The following is a 24,320-nucleotide window of genomic DNA, read 5'->3' as shown; positions in this document are numbered from 1 at the left end:
ACCTGTGTAAAATGAGGTATAAATGCACATCACTCTAGTGAGTACCTGTAACACAACACCCTAAACCCCTCTACTGACATGTACAGAGCACAACTGAGGAAACGGCAGTGAGGAGGGAGAAAATAAAAAAAACACAAAAACAGAGGCTGAAATATAACAGAGGGTTGGAGTTAGAGAGTTCATATCTGTCATGAGTGAGAAAGAGAACATAATATTTTGGGGGTGGTGGGGGTCAGTGCTCAGCAGTATTCAAGCCCAATGACAGATTTCCACCTTCGGTCTTCTCTTACTCCTTGCACAGGCAATATATAACCATTTGTACAGACCATGGTTCAATGGCACTGGTAAACAATACAGTATTGAAGACAGAAAAAAGAAGTTCTGGACCCATATGAACTGATTTCTGAAACAATGATTCACCTCACAATTCTGCTACAGTATATTCACATAGGAACCCAACTTTTAGTTCCACACCACGCAACTGTTAATAGATCTGCAGTTGGTATTCAGCCATATATTGTGGTATGTTAAGACAGTTTCATGGAAACTACAACCTTTATGATCAGAAATTCTATAGAACCCATTTCACTAAATACAGATGGAAAGTACAGATGAGAACATGTTGAAATATGTTTCTGTACCTTCCTAGGAAAAAAAAAAAAAAAATCAGCTAATCAGATCAGCTATTTCAGTATATCTGCTACATTTGCTTTGCCAAGACACTAGAAGCACTGACTGGAACGTCCAATATTAAGACATTTTGGTTTGAAATACAATGACCAAATCCTAAGGCCCCAATGATTGGGAATTCTGGACAATTAATCAATCTCTTCTCCAAATAAGAGGGCCCCAAAGCTTAAAATGTTTTGCACCACACTTCATTTATTGAGGAAAAAATGAAGGTGGCACATCTCTTAGCAAGTATAACGTTTCATTTCCACATCAGGGACCATAAGAGCTTGATGGCATCAGTTCACCAAGCTGCTCACTTCACCACTAAAATTGATTTCTGTAACAGATCCAATGTGACCTTCTCCCCCTCCCTGCAAATCCTACACAATTGACGAAGGTCGCATAAAGTAACAGACATAACCACTCCTTTTTCATAGATACATAGATATATAGAAAATACTGCTTGTTTGTTAAGATACTATTATAGATTGAAACTGGCAAACAGACAGGAACGTGATACTAGACAGCTTGTGTTTTTTGAGGGGTGAGTGGTTGAGATGACAATTCATGAGCGCCACTGAATCCCCTTAGCTATAAAAACGGCAGGAAGACGGGGAGATGGGGGAGAGAGATGGGGACAGACGCATAGGAGGCAAGTCGTGCAGTCAGGCTCACTGCAGTACAATCAATTTCCCTTCCGCTCGTCTCCTGCCACAAAGAGTGAAAAGGGAGGAGGGTGGTGGAATGCTCACTAAGGTGAAGGACAGACTAAATAAAAAATAAAAAAAACATAATCTAAAGTGCACAACTATAGTGGAGCATGACGCTGGTGTGGAACACAGAAAAACCTCATGTCCTCCTTTTTAGCCTGGATGGGAATGGGTGATAGGCAGCCTGGCCAGTGATGATGTCAATGCCTTTTTTACATTCAAGAAAGTCCAGTACTGCTACTGAAGAGACTAGCTCTGCTGGTGCTGGCAATTACACCTATTAAAATTTGATACAATTTAGGGATATTTTTCCTCCTCACCCCTCACTGAGAAGTTGGAACAATGGAAAGGGACTTGAAAATGGCATCAAAAACTTTGTACGATACAACATTTATCCTGCATTGTGGAATGTTTGTTTCGAGAAATGGCATCGAAGTGTTCTTACCAGCAACAGCTTCCATCGAGAATAGCATTTTTAAACAATAAAAAGTTGCTTTAAACAGCACGCCTCTAAAAACACCTTATGTCCATCCGTTGATTTTGTCCCAGTTCGCACAACATATGAACCACTGCCGTGCATTCTGCAGGCACAGGCTTCAGTGTCAAAAAGGGACTAACGATGAAGATACATTCTCCTATATACAGCGTTGGCCAGCCTTTGGGAATGTCTGGCCTCTCTCCTCCCTTATGTATGCACACAGATAAAAAAGGCGCTAGTTTGAGCTCCTAGTTAACAGTTTCACTCACTGTGCGCAGGCTGTGCTGTGGGCCCCACGCTGTGGTGATGGGTGTTTTTACCACAGGATGGGGGCTGGGTTGTCTGGCATCACCGTGGACCACGCTCCATACGCTGGGCACCACTGCTGGATTCCTCTGTGAGCCACTACTGCTGCTGCTGCTAGGCGAGGAGGGCAGGGGCTGAAGAGTAGGGGGGAGGTGGGAAGCTAGGCCCAGAAATGGCGTGATTGTTGGGGTGGAGGAGGAGGCGGCTGGGGCTGAAGCAGGAAGAGGAGTTGAAGCTTGGGCCGAGGCAGAGACTGGGGTGTGAACGGGAGCTGGAGACGATGCCACGGTTGCAGCAGGTGATGAGTTTGGAACTGTGACTGGGATTAAGGGGGATTTGTGGAATGGCAAGTAAACTGGGACTCCCGTGGGGGCTGGGAAGGAGGAGATGGCTGGGGAAGGAGCAGCTGGAACAAGCGCTAGAGCTGGGCCTGACGCAGCTGACAGTGGGGCTAGGTTAGGATCAGGGACTGAGGTGGAACTTGTAGCTGGGAGAAGGAATGGTGATGGCACTTGGATTGGCCTTGTAGGTGGCACTGATGAAAATGTAGGGCATGTAGTGGGCACTGGAGCTGGGGCTGAGGTTGAAGCTGGAACTGGCAATGGAGCCAAGACTATGGCTGGAGCTGGAGCAGCAGTACCTGGCTTCTGAGAATGAGGCTGTCCTAAGACTGGGGTAGACACTGGCATCAAGGTTGGCAAATGGGCTGGGATGAGTTGGAGCTGGTTTGGGCTAGAGGCTCGAGCAGTTGCCTTCTCCAAGGGGCTCCACAAAACTTTAGCCATGGGGAGAGGAGATTGCCTTGGAGCTGAGACTAAGACTGGAGCTGGAACTGGCACAACTGAGGCTGCTGAGGACGGTGGCACTGGAGCCTTCACTGGGCCAGAGGTTGCTGCTGACACTGGAACTACCATAGCCTTCTCCATCAGACTCTGCGCTCTGGAGGGATCCATGACTTGTTGGTTGTCCTCTGGAGGCGGGGTGGGGCCCATGTCACTGCTGTTAGCACTGTACTCTGCCTCCACCATCTCAGCCTTTACAGCTTCTGCAGGTCTGCTCTGGCTCTCCTGAAGTCTCTTCAGGTTCTCCTGTTCTGCTGCCCTCTGCAGGGCTGCATCCACCAGCAGCCTCAAGTCACTAAAATCCTGGGTGGGGAACAGCTCTGGAGGGGTGGGGGGAGGCGTGTTGAAGAGCCCGCCGGTGGGGCTAGCTGCCGTTGCTGTGCTGGTGATAAAAGCTGCATTAGCCCCATGTTCCTCTGCTTCCCTCAGCAGACTTTGTGTGTCCAGCTTCATCAGGGCCTGGACAGAGCCTTCCCTACCAGGGTAGCCTGCTCCCGTCAGAATGGCTGTTGCTGTGTTTCCAAGGAGACTGAGGTCCAATGTAGGGGCAGAGCGGATGACGGATGGGCGTGGTTGAGGCGGGGCGGTGGAGGAGGGGCTTTCAGGGGAGCTGGCTCCACCTCCAGTGGAAGAGCGGCCTTCACTCTTACCACCAGCCTTACGGGAAATGGTGAACTTGGTGGGGTCTTTGCCATCCTTGCGGAGCAGGTCGGGGAGGAGGCGGCGACGCGCATTGATGAACCAGTTACAGATCTGGAAACAGAAAAAGAAATGTCTGCCATTAGTACTACTGACACTGACTTCATGCACGGATGTTTTGTACTACTATTAAAACACCTACAGTATGTGAGAAACATTCATGGTGGTGGGGGCAACACAATTATGCCACTGCAGACCTTTCTTTGAGGGCCTACATTAATATCACTGTTATTTCTCCATGGAAAAGGTTTTTTTTTTTTTCACGTGACAAGTCCAGACACTAATAATTTGTTGGACCCATAAGTCAACCCAGGCATCACATTCAAGATCTAAAACCCATTCATGGCCTGTGATTTGGAGTACCAGACTTCCACCCACACATTTTCTATCTCCATCTGCACACTAGGCCTTGCTTACCCCCTCTAGTGGTACAGCCTCCCACACAGAGAAAAGAGTGAGACAGAGATGAGAGCCCTTAGACAGCTGGCAATAATGAAGGTCTGAGCTGAAATATGCTGAGCCACAGAGAAGCCAGCCAAAGGCATTCCAGTGAACTGACTACATAACAGCAAATTCTGCTGCCGCCTCACTCTGATCTGCAACGCTTTATCTAATGCAGCTCGTCTGTTTGTGTGTGTCTGTGTGTGTAGAAGGAAAGAGGAAATGTCTACTATTGGTGCGATGAAGTGAAAAGGGAAGGCTAGGAAAGTGTTATTCTCAGCAGTGCAGTACAGCACAGCACTACCATCTGAATATTGTTTTGCATTCACTATTTCTCTGTGCTGACTGAAAGGCTGGAGCAACTAGTGATAAATATCAGTATCACAGTTATGTAACATTAACAGATCAGCACAAGAGTGTATGCATCAGTTAAACATATTATAATTTATATTATACATTAGAGAGGCATTAGGACTGTAGCATTTTGAGTAGGGTTAGTAATAATAATTGATTACATTTATATAGCGGTTTTCTAAGTACTCAAAGCGCTTCACATATCGGGGAGGGGGGGGGGGAACCAACTCATCCACCATCGGTGTAGCACCCACCTGGGTGATGCACGGCAGCCAGTTTGCGCCAGAACGCTCACCACACATCAGCTATCTCAGTGGAGAGTAGAGGACTGAAAGAGCCAATTAGGTAACGAGGGATGATTAGGTGGCCATGATGGAAGGAAGGCCTGTTTTGGGGAATTTGCCAGGGCACCGGGGTTACACCCCTACTCTTGCGATGAGTGCCGATGGGACCTTTATTGACCACAGAGTGAGGACCTCGGTTTAACGTCTCATCCGAAGGACGGTGCTCACTCACAGGACAGAGTCCCTGTCTCTGCCCTGGGGCGTTGCGGACATTATTCATGGGACCAGAAGGAAGAGCACCTCCTACTAGTCCTCCAACACCACTTCCAGCACCAGGCGGTCTCCCATCCAAAGACTAACCGCAGCCAGACCTGCTTAGCTTTCCAGACAAGCTAGCAATGTGATGCAGGAGCTATGGTGCGGGCTAAATTTAAGCCAGAGTGGTGTGCTGGCTGTGGTCGACCCTTATTTGTACCCATCTAGGTGAGGACATTATTAGTAATTAAACAAGTGCTCAGTATCAAATCAATTCTTTGACAAATGTCTTTACAACATAATACATAAAGAATCTAAACTCAATCTTAACTTGATCAAAATTCAGGTTGATCTGTAAAATCCACCACGGACAAAATACACCACTGACAGGTGGAAATATTTTTAGCACTGCATGCGTGCTTACTGTATATTTCCATTTACTAAGAAAAATACAAAACATGCACAACTGGCATTTCCCAAGGCGAGTGCTGCTGGGAAGAAAAAACAATAAACACCCTCCTCACAAACTCACCTGAAGCACAGAGAGACTGGTCTGGCCTGACAGACTGAGTTTCTCCTGCTCTGAGGGGTAGGCGTTGAAGCGGTGCTCATACAGCCAGCTCCGTAGAACCTGCACCGCCTCCTTAGGCAGGTTGCCGCGGCGACGGCGCTTCCCCGACAACCCTCCTCCTGACAGGTCGAGTGGGGAGCCGTCATCGCTGTCCGACATGGCCGAGGAGTGCTCCTGCTCCCGGAGACGCTCTTCTTCCAGAGCTGAGGAATGGGAGGCGAGTGTCAGTCACTTTCACTGTTGTTGTACCAACTCTTTTGTTTACCCAACCCGTTTATAAATTCTACATGTGATTTTGCATAAAAAGGTGACATTTGGTGCATCTTTCGTGCCACAAATCAAATGCGGGGAAAGAAGATAAATGTTCCTGTCTTGTGATTGGCTATAGGCTCCATCTGGACATCTGCAGAAATGGATTTTGGTCTCATCCACTTTCATAAACAAATTTGCAGAACCTTTGCAACTTTCAGTTTCTTCTTTGCAATGGTTGCAGTCTGGTGAGTGGAAATTGGCCAAAAAATAAAAAGGACTAGTTTACATTACTCTGGCTCTTGGCAGTAAACAAGTGTACAGACCTTGCCAGTTAAACTTCCAATTTTTGCCAAATTTAGAGTGAGGTAGACTAGCTAAAGCAACATGGGCTTAACACATGTTTTAAACAATGGTTTGAACTTTGTTGTGGTTTTCAAATATATGGTTGGCCACTGGAGGGAATCTCTCCTCAAAATGGAGCATGCCTTATCCCTGGGGTGGGCTATAGAATGCAGTAAATGTCTTTCTCTGGGCCTGGATGAAACCTGACCCCTGGGGCAGCGCCTGTCTTCACAAAGGAGATTGTGTGCATATCAACATCACAGTGGCCAGTAGCCCAGGAATCTATTGACCATGCAAAGGGGGCTGTTTTCACCTCATGCCAGTGAAGCTCAGACTACTGGGGCAGTTGACAATCTTTTGAATTCTACATTCCTTTTCAATGAGAGTTGTATTAAGCCAAGGTAGCAAGTGGAAGAAAACCTAGGACTTCAGATTGGCCTGTATGGAAACTGATAAGTGAATCCCCAAGAACTCCAATATGTGTCATATTCTACCTCAGCTGAATACTGCTTAGGTCCAGTATTCAAATATTTAACAAATGCATTTTCCTATTTTCTAATAAATTAGTGAAGGAGTTTCCCCTATTCCAAAATGTACAATGTCACATGATGTACAGATAATTAAAATGTCTAGATTTTGTAGGTTAACACTGTGAGATTAAGTCTACTTGAATGTAAACTCTGCAACATTCTTCCAGTCCATAAAAATCAGTGTCCCATTCATTAGCAACAAGGCAAATCCATGATTTACATGACATCACAGCCTAGTGTACTTCTGATTACTGGCTTTGGGAGAGAAATGCTGACGCCCAGTACAATACTGCATTCCATTTCTCAGTAGGATTATGGATGCATCTTAAAAGTTTTGTTATAAAATAATCTCGATCTATCTAAATCCAGTCCATTTGCAAAATAATTTTGGTTATCCTAAAATCAAGATTAAAAAAAAAGTTTTGCACAGATGTTAGTGAAGTATGTCACATCAGCAACAGCTAGCTAACTTTTTGCTAGGCCATCTCACAGGCTGCCCTACTGTCAAACTGGCTAACTTTTTGTTTACAAAATGTCCTCTGCCGACATACCAACACGTTGGTAATCTGTAAGGCCTGTGAATGTGGTTCAAGTGTTTTATGGATTCTTTTTACAATTTTTTTTAAGCCCACTGGCCTTCACAGCATTCAGTTTTAAAGAGCTCGCCACTCCACTTAACTTACAATACACACAGCTTTAGAAGTTAGAATTTGAATCTGACCAGTGGGAATGCCAGTCGACCAGACATTCAACCCCAACTTTGAGTTAAGGTCGCTTTCTCGCGTTGATAGCGAGATAACCCAAGTCAAATTATTTAGACCAATTAAAGCCAGTCGAATTATGCAAGTAGGGAAAATTAAGAGCACAAACCTAAGGATTGACTTCGTAAATTAGCCATCTGGAGCGCACAAAGGAGTCAGGCAGGAACGCACACCCTCCCGCATGTCGCTCCGCCAGATGGACACCATGCCTGCCTCCAGAGATAACTAGCTGGCTAGCTGTCCCTCCAAATTCAAACACAAACACACGCTGCATTTGCTCGCAACAAAAAGCCGCATTCCAGGCAAAACCAACAGCAAGACACACTAAGCTTACAGACAGACACTTTGAGGGTGATAATCGCGCATGGCAATGGTAAAAACACGATGCGAGAACTGCTCACCTCGTTTGAACGGTTTCATTCTTTGTTGACGGCTTGCTTGAAAACACGCAGCTGTCCAAGTTCCTTGTTGTACAATGCGTGCCCGGGAGCCAAGCGTTGGTTGACACAACGGGACTTTCTTCCAAGACGCTCAAGGTGTTGCGCTTTTCAGTGAGTTAAATAGCTCAATTTTTCGATTCTGCGGCATAAATATGTTCCACCGTACAGCCTGTTTCCATCGCTTTCCCCGCTTTCGGCCAGGATAAATGTTTTCTGATTTGTGTCGCTTGTTCCCTTTACCTGCACGCAGCAGCGCCAGCTCTTTGCCAATCTTGACAGTCGGAGCTGGAATGATCCCGCCTTCTCACCAGTCGTGATCCAATCACGGCTCTCTAATACGCCTCCTCGGCAGTCGGCATCCAATCACGGCTCTCCATTTCCAGTAGACAGGCCCTATGTCATCGTGAGTGACGGGCGAACCATTTCATTCAAAATACAGCAGACTACAGTGATTGAAACAATGTTATTTTCCCGACATGGCACTAATTCCACGGTCACATCAACACTAACGTCGCTATATAAGGCAACTAAATAATCTTTTGATCGTTTTTCATCCTTGTATGCAAGCTCCATCGCCTGGATAGGCTTTACGTAACGTTAATCAAAACGATGGTCTAGTTACATAAATCATAAGCATCGAAATCGTCGGTGGGCGACCACATTTGGCCACTTGGTAATATTATGGGTCACGATATTTCCACCTACACTGTATATAGTGTCAGTCTTGCTCTGTAATAGTTAATATTATGCATAAATCTACTCTACAATCCAGACTCCAGTGTTGAAAGACTGGTAGATGAAGTGGACCTAATAGTGTTGCAGCATAGTGGGGTCCTATGAACCCTGAAAGTCTTTGAGGGATTCCTAGATTTCCCCAGCAAAATGAGCAATGGTTCAGATTTGCTGTTTTATTTACTGGAAGATAGCACAATAGAAAACGGTTTGAGCTTGACTATTAATCCACATCACCATGCACATGTAGACCGTTATACAGCTCCCTAATTATATGTGCCTTATAAGTTTATCTTCTATCAAATATAGCTAATACAGGGTTGGAAATACAACTATACAATAAATAATACAGGTTTGGAAAACACATTTTGAATCTGGTAGGTCTTTTGGAAACACTGACAATCAGCTGGATGTAGTGTTATCTTTTGTTTTAAAAATGGGCAGAGTATCCCAAGAAGACTTTGACAGAAAAATGAGACCACACAGTGAATCGTCTTCTCCTTGAAACCCATAACGACAAAAGAGTGAGCAATATAGCCATGATGAACCTTTTGAGAAAGTATTGTGTGCATTTATTGAATGTTACCTCTCTCCATTATACATTTGAACAACCTTTGAAATAGTATAAATAGATCTACAGCATTGTAAAAGATGACACATTTCAATCTTGTTTTCTTCTTATTTACAGAGGATGGTTTTTAACAAGCATGGGGACAAGGTAATTAGAATTTCATCTTAATATCAAGGAACCCATTTACTCAGCTGCAGTATTGCACATATACTTTTAATGTTACCAGTGTAGATATAGTGACAAGAATCTTAGTAAATCTCCTCATTTTATGAACAACACACCCACTCACCCACAACTTTGCCTCATATAACCCTTTTATACTAAACCCCAAAAACCCTGACATACACACAGCCTATACCTAGAGTATTATTGATATTGAACAAATCCTAGTCAGTAAAATATGTGCTTGCTTCGTAAAATATTTGTTCTAGTATTTTTATAGACAGTTTTTGCTACATCATAACTCTTGTGGTAAGAGCGTAAGTTCTTCTGCCCCTCACCCCTTTCCCACTTCTACACCCAACCCAGTGGAACGAAGCAGAGATGCTAATGAGCTTGTTTTTGCTAGCAGGCCTTTGGACTATGGGAGTTGGATTCACTGGTATACCAACTGAGGTATTCTCTCTTCCTGGGACAACCCTGTATCTCTTTCTCTTTCTCTATTGATCAAAAGTGATTTCATTCTCAGTCTTGGAATACAGAAAATATGGCAAATACATAAGACAACCTCTTGTGGATAGTCAAAGCTTCGTATCACGTGTGATGATGTAATAGTGTGATCTTTCAGTAAAAAAAGTTACAGATTTAAAATGAAAGGGTAACATGTACATTGAGTATTACAGAGGAGATGGCCACACTTAAACAATAGTAAATGACAAATCTTTCCTCCTTTTACTTTGTTACAAATGAAAATGTGTGAGAATGGCTTTACTAAATTTTATGGATGACAACATATTGCATGAACTTTACTATTTGCTTGACATAAGAAAGTGCAGGGCCGATCCAAATGCTGAAACACCAATTGACTTTGCAAGATGAAGTTGTGTCAACACAGTTTGCTGTTTTAGCAAAAGCTGGAAGTTTGACTGTCGTGTCTGTGAAGGCAGAAGCCATGATACCTGCTATGGGACCATTATCACCTCCAAATCAACGGCTCACAGCAACAAAAACCCCACAATGGAACTGTTTGGATCATGGATAACCCTCCCCAGGAAATGGACCTAGGTGTGTCCCAGCTGATAGCTGTAGTTCAGAGGTGTGTATTGGAATGGAGCCTGGTTTAAATGTATGAGATGGCCTCTCTTTTTTCCCTTTAAGTACGTCACTGACATCTCAGCATTTTACACCATTCAAGTTTTAGCAGGCCGGAAGAGTATTGCCTGTCATTTTGTGATGGTTAGATCATAGAACAACTTTCTCTCTGTCTCTGCCCCCCCCCCCCCTCTCTCTCAGCGTATTCAAGATGCCATATTGTGTTTGATCTGCATTCAAGTCACTAGGCGCAGACCTAGAGTTTTGTACGACATGTAAGGTCGACAGCGCTCTGCAGGGTTTGGGCCCGAAAATCTATCTGCAGCAGAAAATGAAGGGAACAGATACTTTATGCATTACGTTTGAGTAAGTGTGTGACATAAATATTCTTAAAGATGGCAGTGGTTGCCTGTGGTTAGGAGAGACTTATCAAATTGCAAAATCTAGTTATTGAACCATATTTTTTGACTAAAACCTAACCTGTCCACGGATATTAGACATTTACTCTTAGAATTTATTTATTCTTAAGACTGAATATCCAATATCCATAATATACAAATCATAATACACAAAATTAGTCATGAATTTGTGGAAAACATGGAATTAACTTTGTCCCCATAGCTGATTTCAGGACAACTTGTCAGACACTGAGCTTTTTCCTGGCAGTCAGAAATCAAATCAAGGCAGCGACAGAGGCGCAGCCACACAAAAGGCCTTCAGGTGCTAACGATGCTATCCACCCCAGTCAAATGGAGGGGGCAATGAGCGCAGCCAGGGAACAGGCTATTGACACCCCCCCCTAGCCATTTACCTAGCTGAGAGTCATCCCCAGCAGGCAAACACAGCCGCAAACAAAGGCCTGCCATCAAGAGAAAGCTCTTGCCAAGAAAGGGAGAGAATGGCGGTCATTGGGCTTTTCCAATTCAAAGCCCCAGGCTGCATTTTTGGATCACAGTGGGTGAGGAGGAGGCATTAGAGCAGCCAAACCAATAGGGTGACATCACAATAGTTTAACATAACTAATTAGCAAGGGGAAGTTGGGTTTGTTTGCTGACCATTTGGAGGCAACCAAATGTGAGTGGAAGGCAGGCAAACAACTCAGTGAGACTCATCTAAGGCAGGTCAGGGTCGACGTTATGGCCAGCCATGTCATTTTAGTGTGAGATCGTAAAGTATAAGAATAACATATAAACCAAAGAGATTTTGTCTAGTTGTAGGCCTCTTCTGCTTGTGGAAAATGGCTTCAGACAACATGAGACAGAGACTTTGTAAACATCTGTAATACACACAATGATTGTGTCCCCTCCATTCAAAGCATTACTGACAGGAGTAACTTGAATGTTGTTTGATAATGTGAATGCCTTTTTGTAATATGCATCTACTGCATCTCGCATTGAGAACTAATCACTGACGTCCTCTAGAGGTCAGTAGTGAAACTACTGCATTTATTATAAGTGGGAAGTGAAAGTTTCCAGCCTGAGGAGAGGACAGTGCAGTCAGGTGAAGTGGAGAGTGCAACACATGAGCACTGTGCAACTTTTCAAATCCAAGTTCAGGCTCTGTTTACCAGCCATCACCTTTCTAATTTGGGGGTCGGAATGTCCCAGTTTCCTAGGTGTCCCTAGTGATGGGCAGGTCTGGCCACACCTCCAGGCATGCACACTTCAAAATGTTAAACCCCAGGCCAATGTACGGCGTGCCTACAGCCCAGCCCTTAAAAAAAGAGCCTGAAGATTGAATGAAAAGTTAAAAATGATAGAAGGTTGAATCATTTTCACTCATTTTGTTAAAAGTGAACATGCCATTTTACACCGTTTCTGTTGAGCACCCTGCTACTGACATTTAAATAAAGGAAGAGATGAATTTTAAACACTGAATTCATCTTTGGCTTATGCAATCTTCCATGAAGAGAAGCAGACAGCATTTAATCAAATAAATGATGGAAAACACAATGATCAATATATGTAATGCTTTAATTAAATATTTTTCTTTAAATAAAAAAAAGTGTGGATTGTTGGGATGAAGTTTAATGGGGAAACAATAATGGTGACAAAGAATTGAGATTGTTTTTGTTGTTGGGGCAAAAAATAAAATCTAAATCAAAATGCTTTTGAAAATGTAGTACAAAATAACTGCAAGACATGTAAATCCTAATGTGTATCCCCACAAACAACAGACAATATCATCCTGCATACTCAACCTGCTGCACTACTCGACTAAAAACCCTGGGTTCATTTGAAATGCAAATGAATGGATGCATGCTAAAGTGAGGCTAATAAAAGCACTTAAAGAAGCATTAAGCTACACAGATGGAGCAAAAATCCTGACTGAGTTTTCATGTATCTGCAGTAACAGCAACACAGACGGCAATGTTAATGGAACAGAGAGAAGCAAAAGAGCTTAAAAAGGAAGTTAAAGATGTTTTCCCTACAAAGAAAATAATGTTCTGCATATTATGGCCGCTGTCATACCGACTGATACACGTCCTGAAAGTTTTTGAGAAGATCCTCATGCTGGGTCATCACATTTATATTGGGATGTGCTTTCATTCAAAATCAAGAAGCTAAACTTTACAGATTTTCACCAGAGTGCTTACAATCTTGGACACAAAATATTTTCAAGAACACACATGAGTTTTAGCAGTCAGGAACTATCTAATTATAAATACCCCTTCAAACCTGAATTTCCATTTCAGTATGCCACAGTCCAAAAATATTCTTAACCTGTTCTAAATGGAGGTTTATACAAAAAAAAAAGACAAATAAAAGTAAATAAATAAATACGACAAGGAAGACATAGATAGGTGTGAGTTTGTGGTGTGTGTGTGTGTGCTGTGTATGTAGTGTGCGCAGTGTGTGTGATGGCCACAAGGTGGTGTTGTGCAAAGCTACAGGATGGCCAAGGATCTGGGAAGAGAGGAGGAGGATGGGAGACAGAAAAGCAGAAATGCTTGACCTCTGTCTGCTTAATAGATCTTATAGCCAAGATAGAGGAACGTTTAAAACAGTCTCGATATAGTTTCTTTAGGAGATAATCATCATAATAATAATACCTTTGTTATTAACAATTTTCAGAATAATCAAGAGTAGTAACAATAAATGACAAAGTTCATCATCTGAGGTTTTCAATGGCAGCCTCGAATGAGGAGTCTCCTGCTTCATAGTCTGTCAAGCCCCAAAAGTTCACTTTTTCATTTTCCGTTTTTGTTAAATATGGATTTGATGCCACCAGGACCAGCCTATACCTGTATGAGTGTGTCACAATGTCCCAAATCTCCCTCCCTGCAGTCCTGCCCCCCACCCAGTGGTCTTTCAGAACCGGATTTCTCCCCCCCCCTACCCCTCCTCCATCCATCTTTCTTTTCTGAGTAGCTCATTTACATTCCAATAGTTTTCCTCTCCTTTTTCCAGGTATTTCAGAGACAGTTATCTGTCTTTTCATCCCACCCTCCATCCTTCTCTCTCTCTCACTCTCACTCTCTCTCAGAGGCGAGTCTGGGCCTCGGGGACATAGATCTCGATGCTGTCTGCGCTCTCGGTGGCTGAGTTCTGGCGAAACGAGGCTGCCTTCTTAGCAGCCAGCAGACGCTTGCGAGCCTCCTGCCTCTGCTTCTCCGCCGAGGCCGAAGACGAGGTGGACGAGGAGTCGGCGCTCTTCTCGCGGCCCAGCGCCGGCCGCCCCTTACCGGGCTTCTTTGGCACTGGAGGGGCCGACTTGTCCTCGTCCTGCGGCGGCGGAGCGATGGTACATGCCAGACAGAAAAAAGGAAGAGGAGAGAGGGAGGAGGCCATGGGCGGAGAAAGCGGAAAGACAAAAGAAAAAGGAGGAGAAACGAGAGATACGAGAGAGTGAGAGAATGTCATATGGAGATTGTCCTCAAGAAGTTCTGCTATCTGTTCAGGCAGTTAAGGCAGACATAGGACTTTGACAAAGACATTTTAACAATGGCGATGATTTACGTTAAAGCTTGGGATAGTGTTTAGCTCTTTTAGGTGTACAAGGTGATAAACAGAAAAACGCTGACAGTATAGACAATAGGTAAAAATACACACAACGTACATTTGAGACAATACAGTCATTAGAGTGACAAAAAATTTTTCAAAGACATCAAATGGTAACATGTATTGGTGAGCACATTGGATAAAACGTAAAGAAAAAATGGATTAAGGCGTCACAAGACACACAATCACCACATTTGCATTGCCAATGCAACATAAAGCTAGAGCAGCTCAAAGCAGGTTAACAGACCCGTGACCATAGATCTACACACACTGAAAGACACACACACACCAGATTCACAGACAGAGAGAAACTGACAGAGACAGACACATTCACACGTGCACATGTGCATACAAACACAGACATTTAAACAGAGATGGAGCAAAGCAAGGCTGCATTCTGAGGAGCATGAGCCAGTGCATCTTAGCCATGCTCCACTGCAAACCAACACATCATTTCCTGCACCATGCATGCTCAAAGCAGGGCCTTCCGCTCAAAAATGCCACCGACAGCCCTCTTTGAGATGGATTTTTCCATGCATGCGTAAAGGGATCTCGCTGGCCCCTTTGCGCCGGGCGCGGGGGGGGGGGGGGGCCCGTTAGTGCTCACCCCACGCGGGGACAGGGTGAGTCGAGGGGGAGATAAAAAGAGTGGGAGAATGGTGGTGGTGGTGGGAGGAGAGAGGCCGGTTTCGGCGGCTTTCCTACCCCAGCCAGGGCACTGGGCAGCAGGGGTGGGAAGTACCTTCCGCTCAGGGGGCGAGTGGGCGGCCGCAGAGGGCACCGGCTGCCAGTCGTTGGACTTGAGATGGTACAGCTCGTCGAACTTGAGGCTGATATCCTCGATGGAGAGCTGCAGCAGGTCCCAGAAACCGGCCAGGTCCTGGGCTGTGGCCCGCGGATTGGCATTCACATTCTGACAAGAGGAGCAGGGAGAGGGGAATGAAAATGAATGAGTGAGGAGGGAACACAGTAAAATGGGTGGTGAGGAGAGATGATGTACAGTGTATGAAATAAATAAGGTGAATGTTGTGGAAAGTAATGTATTACAGGATAAGGAAAAGGTTAGAGTTACGACTTAATAATACCGGAATACAGTTAATTCACACAAGCAGGCGTAGGGTGAAAAATAACTCTGTATGTCGTTAAAACTGAAATGAAAAAAAACAAAAACACATACTGAATCTTGATCCCAGTAAGCTGCACAAGTATTATTTTCCTTTTTCCCTCCTCATCTGTCATACACAAGTGCTGCTCTTTCCACATTCAACACTAGAGGGAGCCGTGTTACAGCACAATATTTTGGTCAAGCTGTATTCCACACCAAAATAAGTGATTAAAACAGGCTTCTATCCTTTTGAGTAAAAATCTCACAATATTAAAATGCTGTATAAATGCCACTATATTGCCAACCGATTGAATATTGAGCCTGTATGTCAACAACCGAACACTGTTGTTTTAAGTTTAATCACCACTGAAAATGAATATTTCAATGGTACAGTAAATAAAAAAAAATACATTAAGTAATGCACAATATGTCACACAAAAAACATAACACAATCATTGAAGATCCACAGTCAAGTAAACATTAATAGTAACAATAGACTGTCCTTTTACTTATTTGCAAAGAGTGCCTTTCTATTCGTTATCTATGCAAAGTCTGCACAGATGGGACAGATAGATATAAAGCTAATCCTGCTCCAACTTCTTTTCCTCTGACAGCCGCTGTGTTTGTCATGCTCCAGGCAGACTGGCCTTTGTTTGGGCGGGCGCTGCTCTGTTCTCCCTGGTTTCTGCAACAGACTCAGCATATTTAGCAGCTGCACAGACGGTTGTGACCTCAGTCCAGACTCTTTTGGCAAAAACACTGCTGCCATGTTTTATCATGCTAATTCACCTGTCAAGGTCACAAGACTGCGCGGCATTCTGTTTTGTGTTGGGTTACAACAAAGTTTGACATGCGATTACGTTCACAGCTGAGACAATCTACAGCTGAAGATCTGTCATGTGGCTTTTCGGAGAGATGTCCATTTGTATTGTCATGTGCAAAATGTTTAATACATGTTTAGTCATTGCAAAAGGATGTTTTGTATTTAGCTAACAGAGTCTTCCAGTATGAAATAAGACAACAAAAGGTACATACTCCAAGATAGGACAAAACATGAAAGGAAATCTGCTCAACAATTGATCGCCAGTAAAACTCCAATGGCTTATTATTATCTGACTCATTTAACATTGTCAGCTCCCATTCTACATTCAGAAGCGCACTGAACATTATGACTAGATACTATGAGGATCATCGCTCAGAAGCACTGCATTAGCTATGTTACACTGTCAACAACAATGGCTGAATTGCTAGCTGAGTGCTCATATGAGAGACAGTAATACATTTGGACAATGATGGTGCTGAATAGTTGCTGCAAAACAGAAAACAAAGTGCTGTCATTAGCAGAATGTCAGCCCGAGGTCAGCTTTATCTCACAGACACTGTACTGAAATCAGTGTAATGATGTGATGCAGATCAGAGGGCTTAGTCACTCAGGAAAAAGGTATGGTACAGTGATATCAATAGCCATTTAATATTCATGGTTGATTTGAACTAATAGGGCAAAATGTTAAAGTTATTTCCCTTTGGTGTAACATCAATAGTTTCCAGTACTTACTGAATATTGTCATGGGAGCTCCTGAGCTGTCTTGTTTATCAGTAGAGATATCACATGCCAACTTATGCTGCCCTTCCAGTCTGAAAATCAGACTCCTGGCACATATACCAACTAAAGCAGATCGACCAAAATACAAAGTAATATATACAAAGTAATATAGGGTAATATATGGGCGGCTGCTGTATTTTTTTCCTGTGTTGTAGGATCACTTTTTCAGGAAATAGTATCAGTAATTTGCAACTACTGATAGTAGAGTACGAAGAATGCTGTTGGTGAAAGTGGCACACAGTGTCAGAGCTTAACAGCTAACAAGGTCACAGTGGGTGGGCTTCTTAAAACAAAATGAAAATGCTATTTCTGTGAGTAAGATCAAGTATTATTTGCCTGCAGGCAGACTGTAGGCAACGTTGCTACTAGTACTGCTGCTTAATTTGTTATTTTCAATATCACACATAATGACAGCATTTTGTAGAGGCTGGGAGTTAGGCTGTTGTGGCCATGTGATGCCGTGTTGTCCGAGTTCTCATGTGACGCTGTGATGTGTGCGTGGGTGCGGCGGTGTCACAGAGAGGTGATACCTACCAAGTTTTGTTCACACAGTCCTCTGAACTGCTGGAACTTCTGGGACATTAAGAGCTGGGCACTTCCTACTGCACTGCGGACCTTCCCCAGCACTGCAGAGAGGAACACACAAAGAAGAAAACACACACATACACACACATACACGTTCATGAAAACAATAGTCATATTATTGATTGTGCGTCTGAGATGTATCCTGTTACTCTATGAAACAAAAACCCAGTGTATTTTACTTTAAGCTGTCATGGTACTCTAAAGCACGTCTATATCAGATCCACAGCACATCCTCTTGTACACCAAGGGTTCTCTGCCTTACTGATACAAATAGAGATACAAATATTTTAATGATGTACAGGGAACCATTGACTGGAGTGATATGAGGTAGTTTGATTTGTATTTCATAGATGCAGCTGAAGTTGCTTGCCTCAAAGGGAACAGTAAATTGATGCATTTTGCTGATTTCCTGTAGTTATCTACAGTCCTTTTTGATTTCCTTTGATTTGCATTTGAACAGCTTTATATACAGTACAATCCCCTTGTGTTTTCATACCAAATTATTTCTCACACAGATTTGTCTCACAGAATTTAGGTAAAGATGCACAGAGCTCAGTGCAACTCTAGTTCAAACAAAACACAGTTTCTCTCTCTCTCAAAAAAAAGCATAAGCACAACAGTATATGAACATTTAAATCTTACAATAATACCAACCCCAGTCCCTCACAAAAAAAAAAAAAAAATCAAACCCAAAGCTTGGGTGTCTAGACATTTAGGTGTGCCTTGCAGTGCTTTGTCAAACCGACTCCACAGGGTGGCATGAAGAGGATTACAGTGTATTGGGCAGTGTTATCCTCTTTAAAGGCATCTAAGCCTATATAGATACTCCAGACCTAAGCCAGTCTGTCTTCACTATGGTAGTCTGTTGCTGTACATTATCAAAACTAGGACATCTGCCCTGACAAAACTGGGACTCCAATAGTTAGTGAAACCAAGCTCTGTACTATGGTTTCACGTCAGATTTAATGCCAACTTTGCCGTAAAAGGTCACACACATGCCCATTCAAAACATGCATATACTAAATACATACACACAGACACACACCCCCTTGTTCATAGTTTGATCCAGCCCTCCTGATATGAACGGAGCTTCCAGAGCCTTCCCAGTGTTTGTTTGCGTGTACAGTATGTGTGTGTGTGTGTGTATGTACTGCAGTATGCCCTGTCAGGCTGATGTTGAAGCGCTAATCTAATCTGGAGGTTTAATCAGTTCCAGAGTAGATTTGTGTAATTCTGGGGATTACAGGCCTGCTTGTGTGGTAACCCCAGGTATTACCGCCTCACCCCCTCCATGCTGTGTGTGTCTGATAGAGTGACTGCAGGGCCGGGCGTTGAACCCTATACCCGAGCTCTGAACCAAGCGCTGAGGTCGGTCAGTGATAGATCTCTGGGCGGAGGCACAGGATGTGGGGTTCTTTCCAAGGGACTGTGGACTTTTGATTTCAGTAATGATTTGACTGGAGATTTTGTTTGAGGACTGCCATTTCTGGGCCAAGTAACTCTGGGTATGGCCTAATTTTTGAGAGATGGACATTCATTATGCTGACCCAGGAGTAAACCATTTCAAATTTAATTGGATATTATCATCGAGATGAAACTGGGTCATACTGTTTTTGAATCTTTTGCAACTGATGAAACTCGATACTTATACGTCCATCTCTTGCTGTTATGTCGAAGTAAAACTTATATATCCAAACTTACTAGATCTAAATGACCAAGTATTTAGTTAAGGGGATAAAAGGTTGGTCTGTTTTACCCTCCTCTGACAGCTGGTTGTCTTTGGTCTCCTGATCCATCTGCTGGCACCAGCCTTCCATGCGTCCCGTCTCCGCCTGCAGCAGCTTCAGGAACCAGTGGCCGTCTCTCCGACACAGAGTTCCACCTCCTCCGCTCTGGGGGGCACTGCTGTTACTCCCGTTCCCGCTCTCCAGCCAGGGGTCTGGAGGCGGCAGCGACGACGGGTCCAGCGCTGGGTCCAGACTTTCGGAGAAAGAGGAAGAGCTACTTCGCGTGGTGGAGCGGTTGAGGATCTGCCTGGGCGGCGGAGGTGACGAGGCGCCACCAGTGGCGTCTCCGTTGTCTAGGGAGTTCCGTCCAGGGGGAGAGTGCATGGATTGGCTGGCGCTGTTGACCATGACTTTCTTCTCAGTGGGCCTGGCGTTGTTTGAGATGATATGGGAGATGATGGAGATGTCCTGTGTGTCCGAGTCTGTTTCTTGCTTTGAGGCCATGCTACTGGAGCGACTGAGCCTGAAACAAACAGGGTGAGACTCAGTGTTACAAATGGCCTTAATAATGCCTTGAGATCAAAGAGATACAACTTGAATTTTCAGAACAAGCACTTTAATTTTGTCAAATCACTTGCATAATAGTGAACAAGGGAAAAAATATGAACAAGAGTAACTAGCAAATCCTAGTTCCAAACAAAACCAACCCAAGTGACATTAAATTCATATCACATCTACTAAATCTACAAATAAATCTCTGTGTGTAAAACGTGAAAAGATAAGAAATGTTCCAAGAATGATCTCTCCATTACTGGAACAAACATGTAATGCTGTGTTCTCGACACTGAGCCACTTCATCTCCTGCTGGTCAATACATATATAAATAAACAGAAGACGACTATCGATCAGACTAGCTTTTGCTTTGTGTTCATGGTGCACTCAGACTGGAAGCAGAAGATATCATATCACTTGGCGTCTAGCTTCTTGTTTTCATAAATGAGGGCAAAATGCTTGGCTGGGTAATTGAAAGAAAGGGCTAAACATTAATGCTGTCTGACCTTGAACAATGTTGACTTCCTATTATTAATCAGGAAATGCTAAACAAGTGGAGATTCAATCAGGGATGGAAATACTATGAATGCTTGGAGAAATCTTAATATCGGAAGATGATAAGAATAGCAAGAGATTGTGTTGGTTTAGCAATCCCCAAACCTGGCTCACCCTCTGCCTTTTCAGACACAGCTGAGGGATTGTCAGTCTCCACAGCACAAATTTGTGTACAATATAAATAAAAACTTGGCAAATGACATTCAGAATTTTTTTTAATATCTAAACAGAGGAGCTCTGTGTTCACCTGGTTATGTTTTCAATAAACATATCAATCGGGACAAATTCAGACTCAAAGCAGCTGCTATGTACAAAACTCTGCATGCAAATATAATAAAATACGGGAGGAAGTCGTGTGGCATCCCAGAACTTCCTGGCATTCACTTCATGAACGTAGAATGTAAGCCCTGCAATAACTATGGAATGAGCCTCAAATATAACTCTAAGCGTTGCACATTTAACTGGACTCCAAGACAAGTTAAAAACTGAATACCCATGTAAGGGATCTGATTCAACAACACCAGTGCAGCACACAAAGCTACAGTTTTCAGACAGACTGAAGTTCTCATGGCCTTCAGTTCTAAATGGCTCTTGTGAGGAAGAATACATTTCTCAGAGCGGTGTGAGGTAAAATGTGGCTTCCTGACAGGAAGCAGTGGCATGTTGTGACCGGGACAGGAAGTGGACTTACTGCCACCCGTCCTCCACCTGTACTCCAATTGACTGAAATCTGGCCAATGGCGGGGTCTCCTCTCGTTGAACTTCCTGAATACAGTCAACCTAAGAACAAATAAGCGATGATATCAGCAAAAGGCATTACCAGTAGTGACTCAGAGTTAAAATGAATCAAGTCAAACCTGTGAAAGTGGAGTCTGAATTGAGAATATTAGTGTAAATAATTACATGGACCCGTAACGCTGACTTCAGACTAGCACAAGGAAAAATTCTGTAGGGTTTTTAATTTTCTAGATGGTAAAACAAAGAACATCAGAAGAAGAGAAAAATCCCTACAGTTTTTTCCTCAGTTCAGTGCTTGGTTTTTCTTTAAAATATCATGATTAATGGTTACCCTGCCCATTGCCAATACTAGCTTTGAGAAAAAAGGTTTGTAAATGTGCAAGGTTTGGAAAATGGTGAAAAGGACTGTTGTTTCAGCACATACAGAGGGGAAAGTTATGGTTGAGGGGAATGATAAATATGCATTCTATGCTACTAGACTACAGTATAGTACTCAGCAGCAACACGGCCAACTCTAATGATAGGAAGCAGTTCACCCTAATGAGACCTTTAGCTTGTAAGCACATTTTTGGACTTGAGGTGACACACTCAGACATACCCATATACCACAGGGGCTTAATGTAAAAAATCCTCTTTTTCCTGGATTCAAGCTCAAAGGAGAGGATGTGACACACTTGGAATATAAAAAAAACACTATCTGCACTACTGTTAACGATTGTGATGGTACACATTCAAATGAAACAGCACTGACTCAACTGTACCTGCCCTGATTATTGTAGCAGCGCTGACCTAAATGTAATAGTACTTATTGACCGCAGCAACAGCCCCGTCACGTACCTGTATGCCAATGGAGGACAGTTTCCTCCTGGGTATTGGGACCACTTGGGGCTCCTCTGCCACTAGATTCCCTTTGCTTAGTCCCGTCTTCAGGGGTTCATGCTGGACTACTGAGTCACTTGTCTCAGTGGAAGCATTGGCCGTGGTGGCGGCGTTGGCGGTGATGGGTTCTCTCGGGGTGGCGACCGGAGTGGGGATGATGTGCGGGGGGCGGGAAATACCCCGGGCCAGGCTGTTGGCGCGGGTGCTGTCAAGGCTGTCGGAGGAGTTGCTGTGAGCGTGGCTGGACTGGCTGTTGACCTCCGACCTGCGGTCCTGCTGGTCCAGATAGTTGTCCTGGGCCGACTCGGTGCTGCTCTGCACTGTCACTGAGATGTAGGGCTTGGAGGTGGTGCGGGGCGGCACTGGCGGAGGAGCAGCCTTCTTACAGGTGGTTATGCATGTAGAGACTGAGGGAGATGGGAGAGAGAGAGGGGAGGGAGATACGGGAGAGCAAGAAATGAGAAAGAGAGAAATAAGGGAAAAGAATACGATGAAGAGAGATAGAGATGTTAGTTTTAGCAAGCCTTTGTGGCTTGAACTCAGTAAAACAAAAACGTCCCAGTGAAAGAGTGGGTCTAAGTACAAAGTGGTACTAAAAAAGGAGCTTGAAACGTCCCCTAATTGCTCATCAACATCATTCAAATAATTGACTGGCGAGTTTTCTCAGCTGTGTCACAAGCAAACGTCACCATGATGCACATGAATACACAGAGCATTACTGCATGAGAGCTGGAACACCAGCAGAGACAGGGAAGCGTCCTGTAAAGCGGAAAATCTAATTAGGCAGAACAGTGAACAAACATACCATTCCACACAGGTGGCTAACATGAACACACACACACACACAAACACACACACACACACACACACACACACTTCAAAGCCTAGACCTAGAGTCAGGTGATGAACTCAGTAAAGCAATTTGTTGACCATGTGACTCCTAAGACAGGAGATGGTTGAGTAGTTGAAGAAGGCCATTCATCAATTCACACCATTCTACCAAACCACCAGGCCCCGACCAAACCCGACTCCACACTGGAGGGGATAGCAGAGGTACATTAACCATGGAGAAAGACTAGAAAGAAAGAATAGAGAGAGAACAGAGAGAGAGAGAGAATTGTCCAGACAAACCGACAACAGACAGACAACTAGTGTAATAAGAGGTGCCTTGTGTGACACAAGTTCTGCATAATCAGCACTTTACCAACTTATTTCACATCAGGAGATGTACACAATTTCATGACTGGATCTGTAATGGGACATGAAATATGCCTTTTCAAATTCTAGTCATTTTTAAGCATTTTAGCCGATTATCACAACACCACATGGCCAATCATACTGTAACTATATCTGTTTAGTGGCCATTGGGGCTGCTCTTCTACCACTGTACCAAGTTTTGGAGAAATGGGCAGGGCGGATATCTCTAAACCGGAAATGAGCCTCGTTTGATTGGGCCAATAATGGATGGTTTGCCTCTTCTTATGTCTGCTGATAGGAGCACAAAGTTTGATGGTGTTACGTGAATTCATTCAGAAGTCATAGGCAATGCCTTTTAGTGAGAAGCCACACCAACTGCCATGCCGCGCTTTGGCCATTTGGCATGAAGCGTGAATTAGTTAGTTCTTCCTTGCCCCATGACCAACCTTTCCGCAAAGTTTTGTGCAAATCAATTCATACTGTTTTGAGATATCCTGCTAACAGACAAACAGACGGAATGGGGTCAAAACAAACCCCCGAGGTAATAAGCAGATTTTACTGCTCAAAGAAAGCCTCAGTCAAGCATCTCCACTCATTTCCCTGGCCCGCGCTTGTTGGAGTACATTAATTCACTGGCCATGTCAGACTACAGTTTCAGAGCACAATGCAGGCTAATGCAGCCACTCATTCACTGCTCTCAGCATCTTATCTATAGACCATCTCAACTGTCTGATAAGGACAACGGTTACCCTCTCTCACAGTCTGGACTGTATCAGTGAAAATCAAGATAGCCTAAATGGAGGTAAATGCGAGTAGAAATTCAGCCAGTGAACAGTGTACAATAAGAGATCAAGTTAGCGGGTTAAACATGAAAACATGAAAAATTA

General features: G+C 43.8%; 2 protein-coding genes across 5 annotated transcripts in view; both read right to left on the bottom strand.

Annotated features, from left to right (window-relative positions):
- Nucleotides 1–2,108: 2,108 nt before the first annotated feature.
- tgif2 (TGFB-induced factor homeobox 2) lies at nucleotides 2,109–8,158 on the bottom strand. Its single transcript, XM_071894415.2, has 4 exons — nucleotides 7,899–8,158; nucleotides 5,574–5,815; nucleotides 2,807–3,761; nucleotides 2,109–2,557 (listed from the first exon to the last, which is right to left on the bottom strand). Exons 1-4 carry the CDS (start codon nucleotides 7,915–7,917, stop codon nucleotides 2,109–2,111), a joined length of 1,665 nt encoding a protein of 554 aa, XP_071750516.1. The 5' UTR covers nucleotides 7,918–8,158.
- A 5,688-nt stretch (nucleotides 8,159–13,846) lies between these two features.
- The window catches only part of dlgap4b (discs, large (Drosophila) homolog-associated protein 4b), a 28,049-nt gene continuing 17,575 nt past the window's right edge, over nucleotides 13,847–24,320 (bottom strand). For 3 of the 4 annotated variants that reach the window (XM_071894440.2, XM_071894438.2, XM_071894441.2), the window contains 6 exons: nucleotides 22,195–22,643; nucleotides 21,311–21,399; nucleotides 19,542–20,035; nucleotides 17,735–17,826; nucleotides 15,235–15,405; nucleotides 13,847–14,216 (listed from right to left, as the gene is read on the bottom strand). In XM_071894440.2, coding sequence (XP_071750541.2) covers nucleotides 13,974–14,216; nucleotides 15,235–15,405; nucleotides 17,735–17,826; nucleotides 19,542–20,035; nucleotides 21,311–21,399; nucleotides 22,195–22,643 — 1,538 coding nt within the window. In that variant the 3' untranslated portion in view covers nucleotides 13,847–13,973. The remainder of the gene's footprint in view (nucleotides 14,217–15,234; nucleotides 15,406–17,734; nucleotides 17,827–19,541; nucleotides 20,036–21,310; nucleotides 21,400–22,194; nucleotides 22,644–24,320) is intronic. The other variant, XM_071894439.2, reaches the window with a different exon arrangement.

Source organism: Centroberyx gerrardi, chromosome 5, assembly GCF_048128805.1.
Source record: "Centroberyx gerrardi isolate f3 chromosome 5, fCenGer3.hap1.cur.20231027, whole genome shotgun sequence".
Classification (NCBI taxonomy): Eukaryota; Metazoa; Chordata; class Actinopteri; order Beryciformes; family Berycidae; genus Centroberyx; species Centroberyx gerrardi.
This window is presented reverse-complemented; position numbering and strand designations above follow the sequence as displayed.

Excerpts from the sequence above, each read along its gene's own strand:
- tgif2 (XM_071894415.2), bottom strand. Across the intron at positions 3,762-5,573 it reads CCAGTCTCTCTGTGCTTCAG|ATCTGTAACTGGTTCATCAA; the intron begins GTGAGTTTGTGA and ends TTCTGTTTCCAG. Across the intron at positions 2,558-2,806 it reads GCCTCATTCTCAGAAGCCAG|CCATCTCCTCCTTCCCAGCC; the intron begins GTACTGCTGCTC and ends CTCCTTCCCCAG.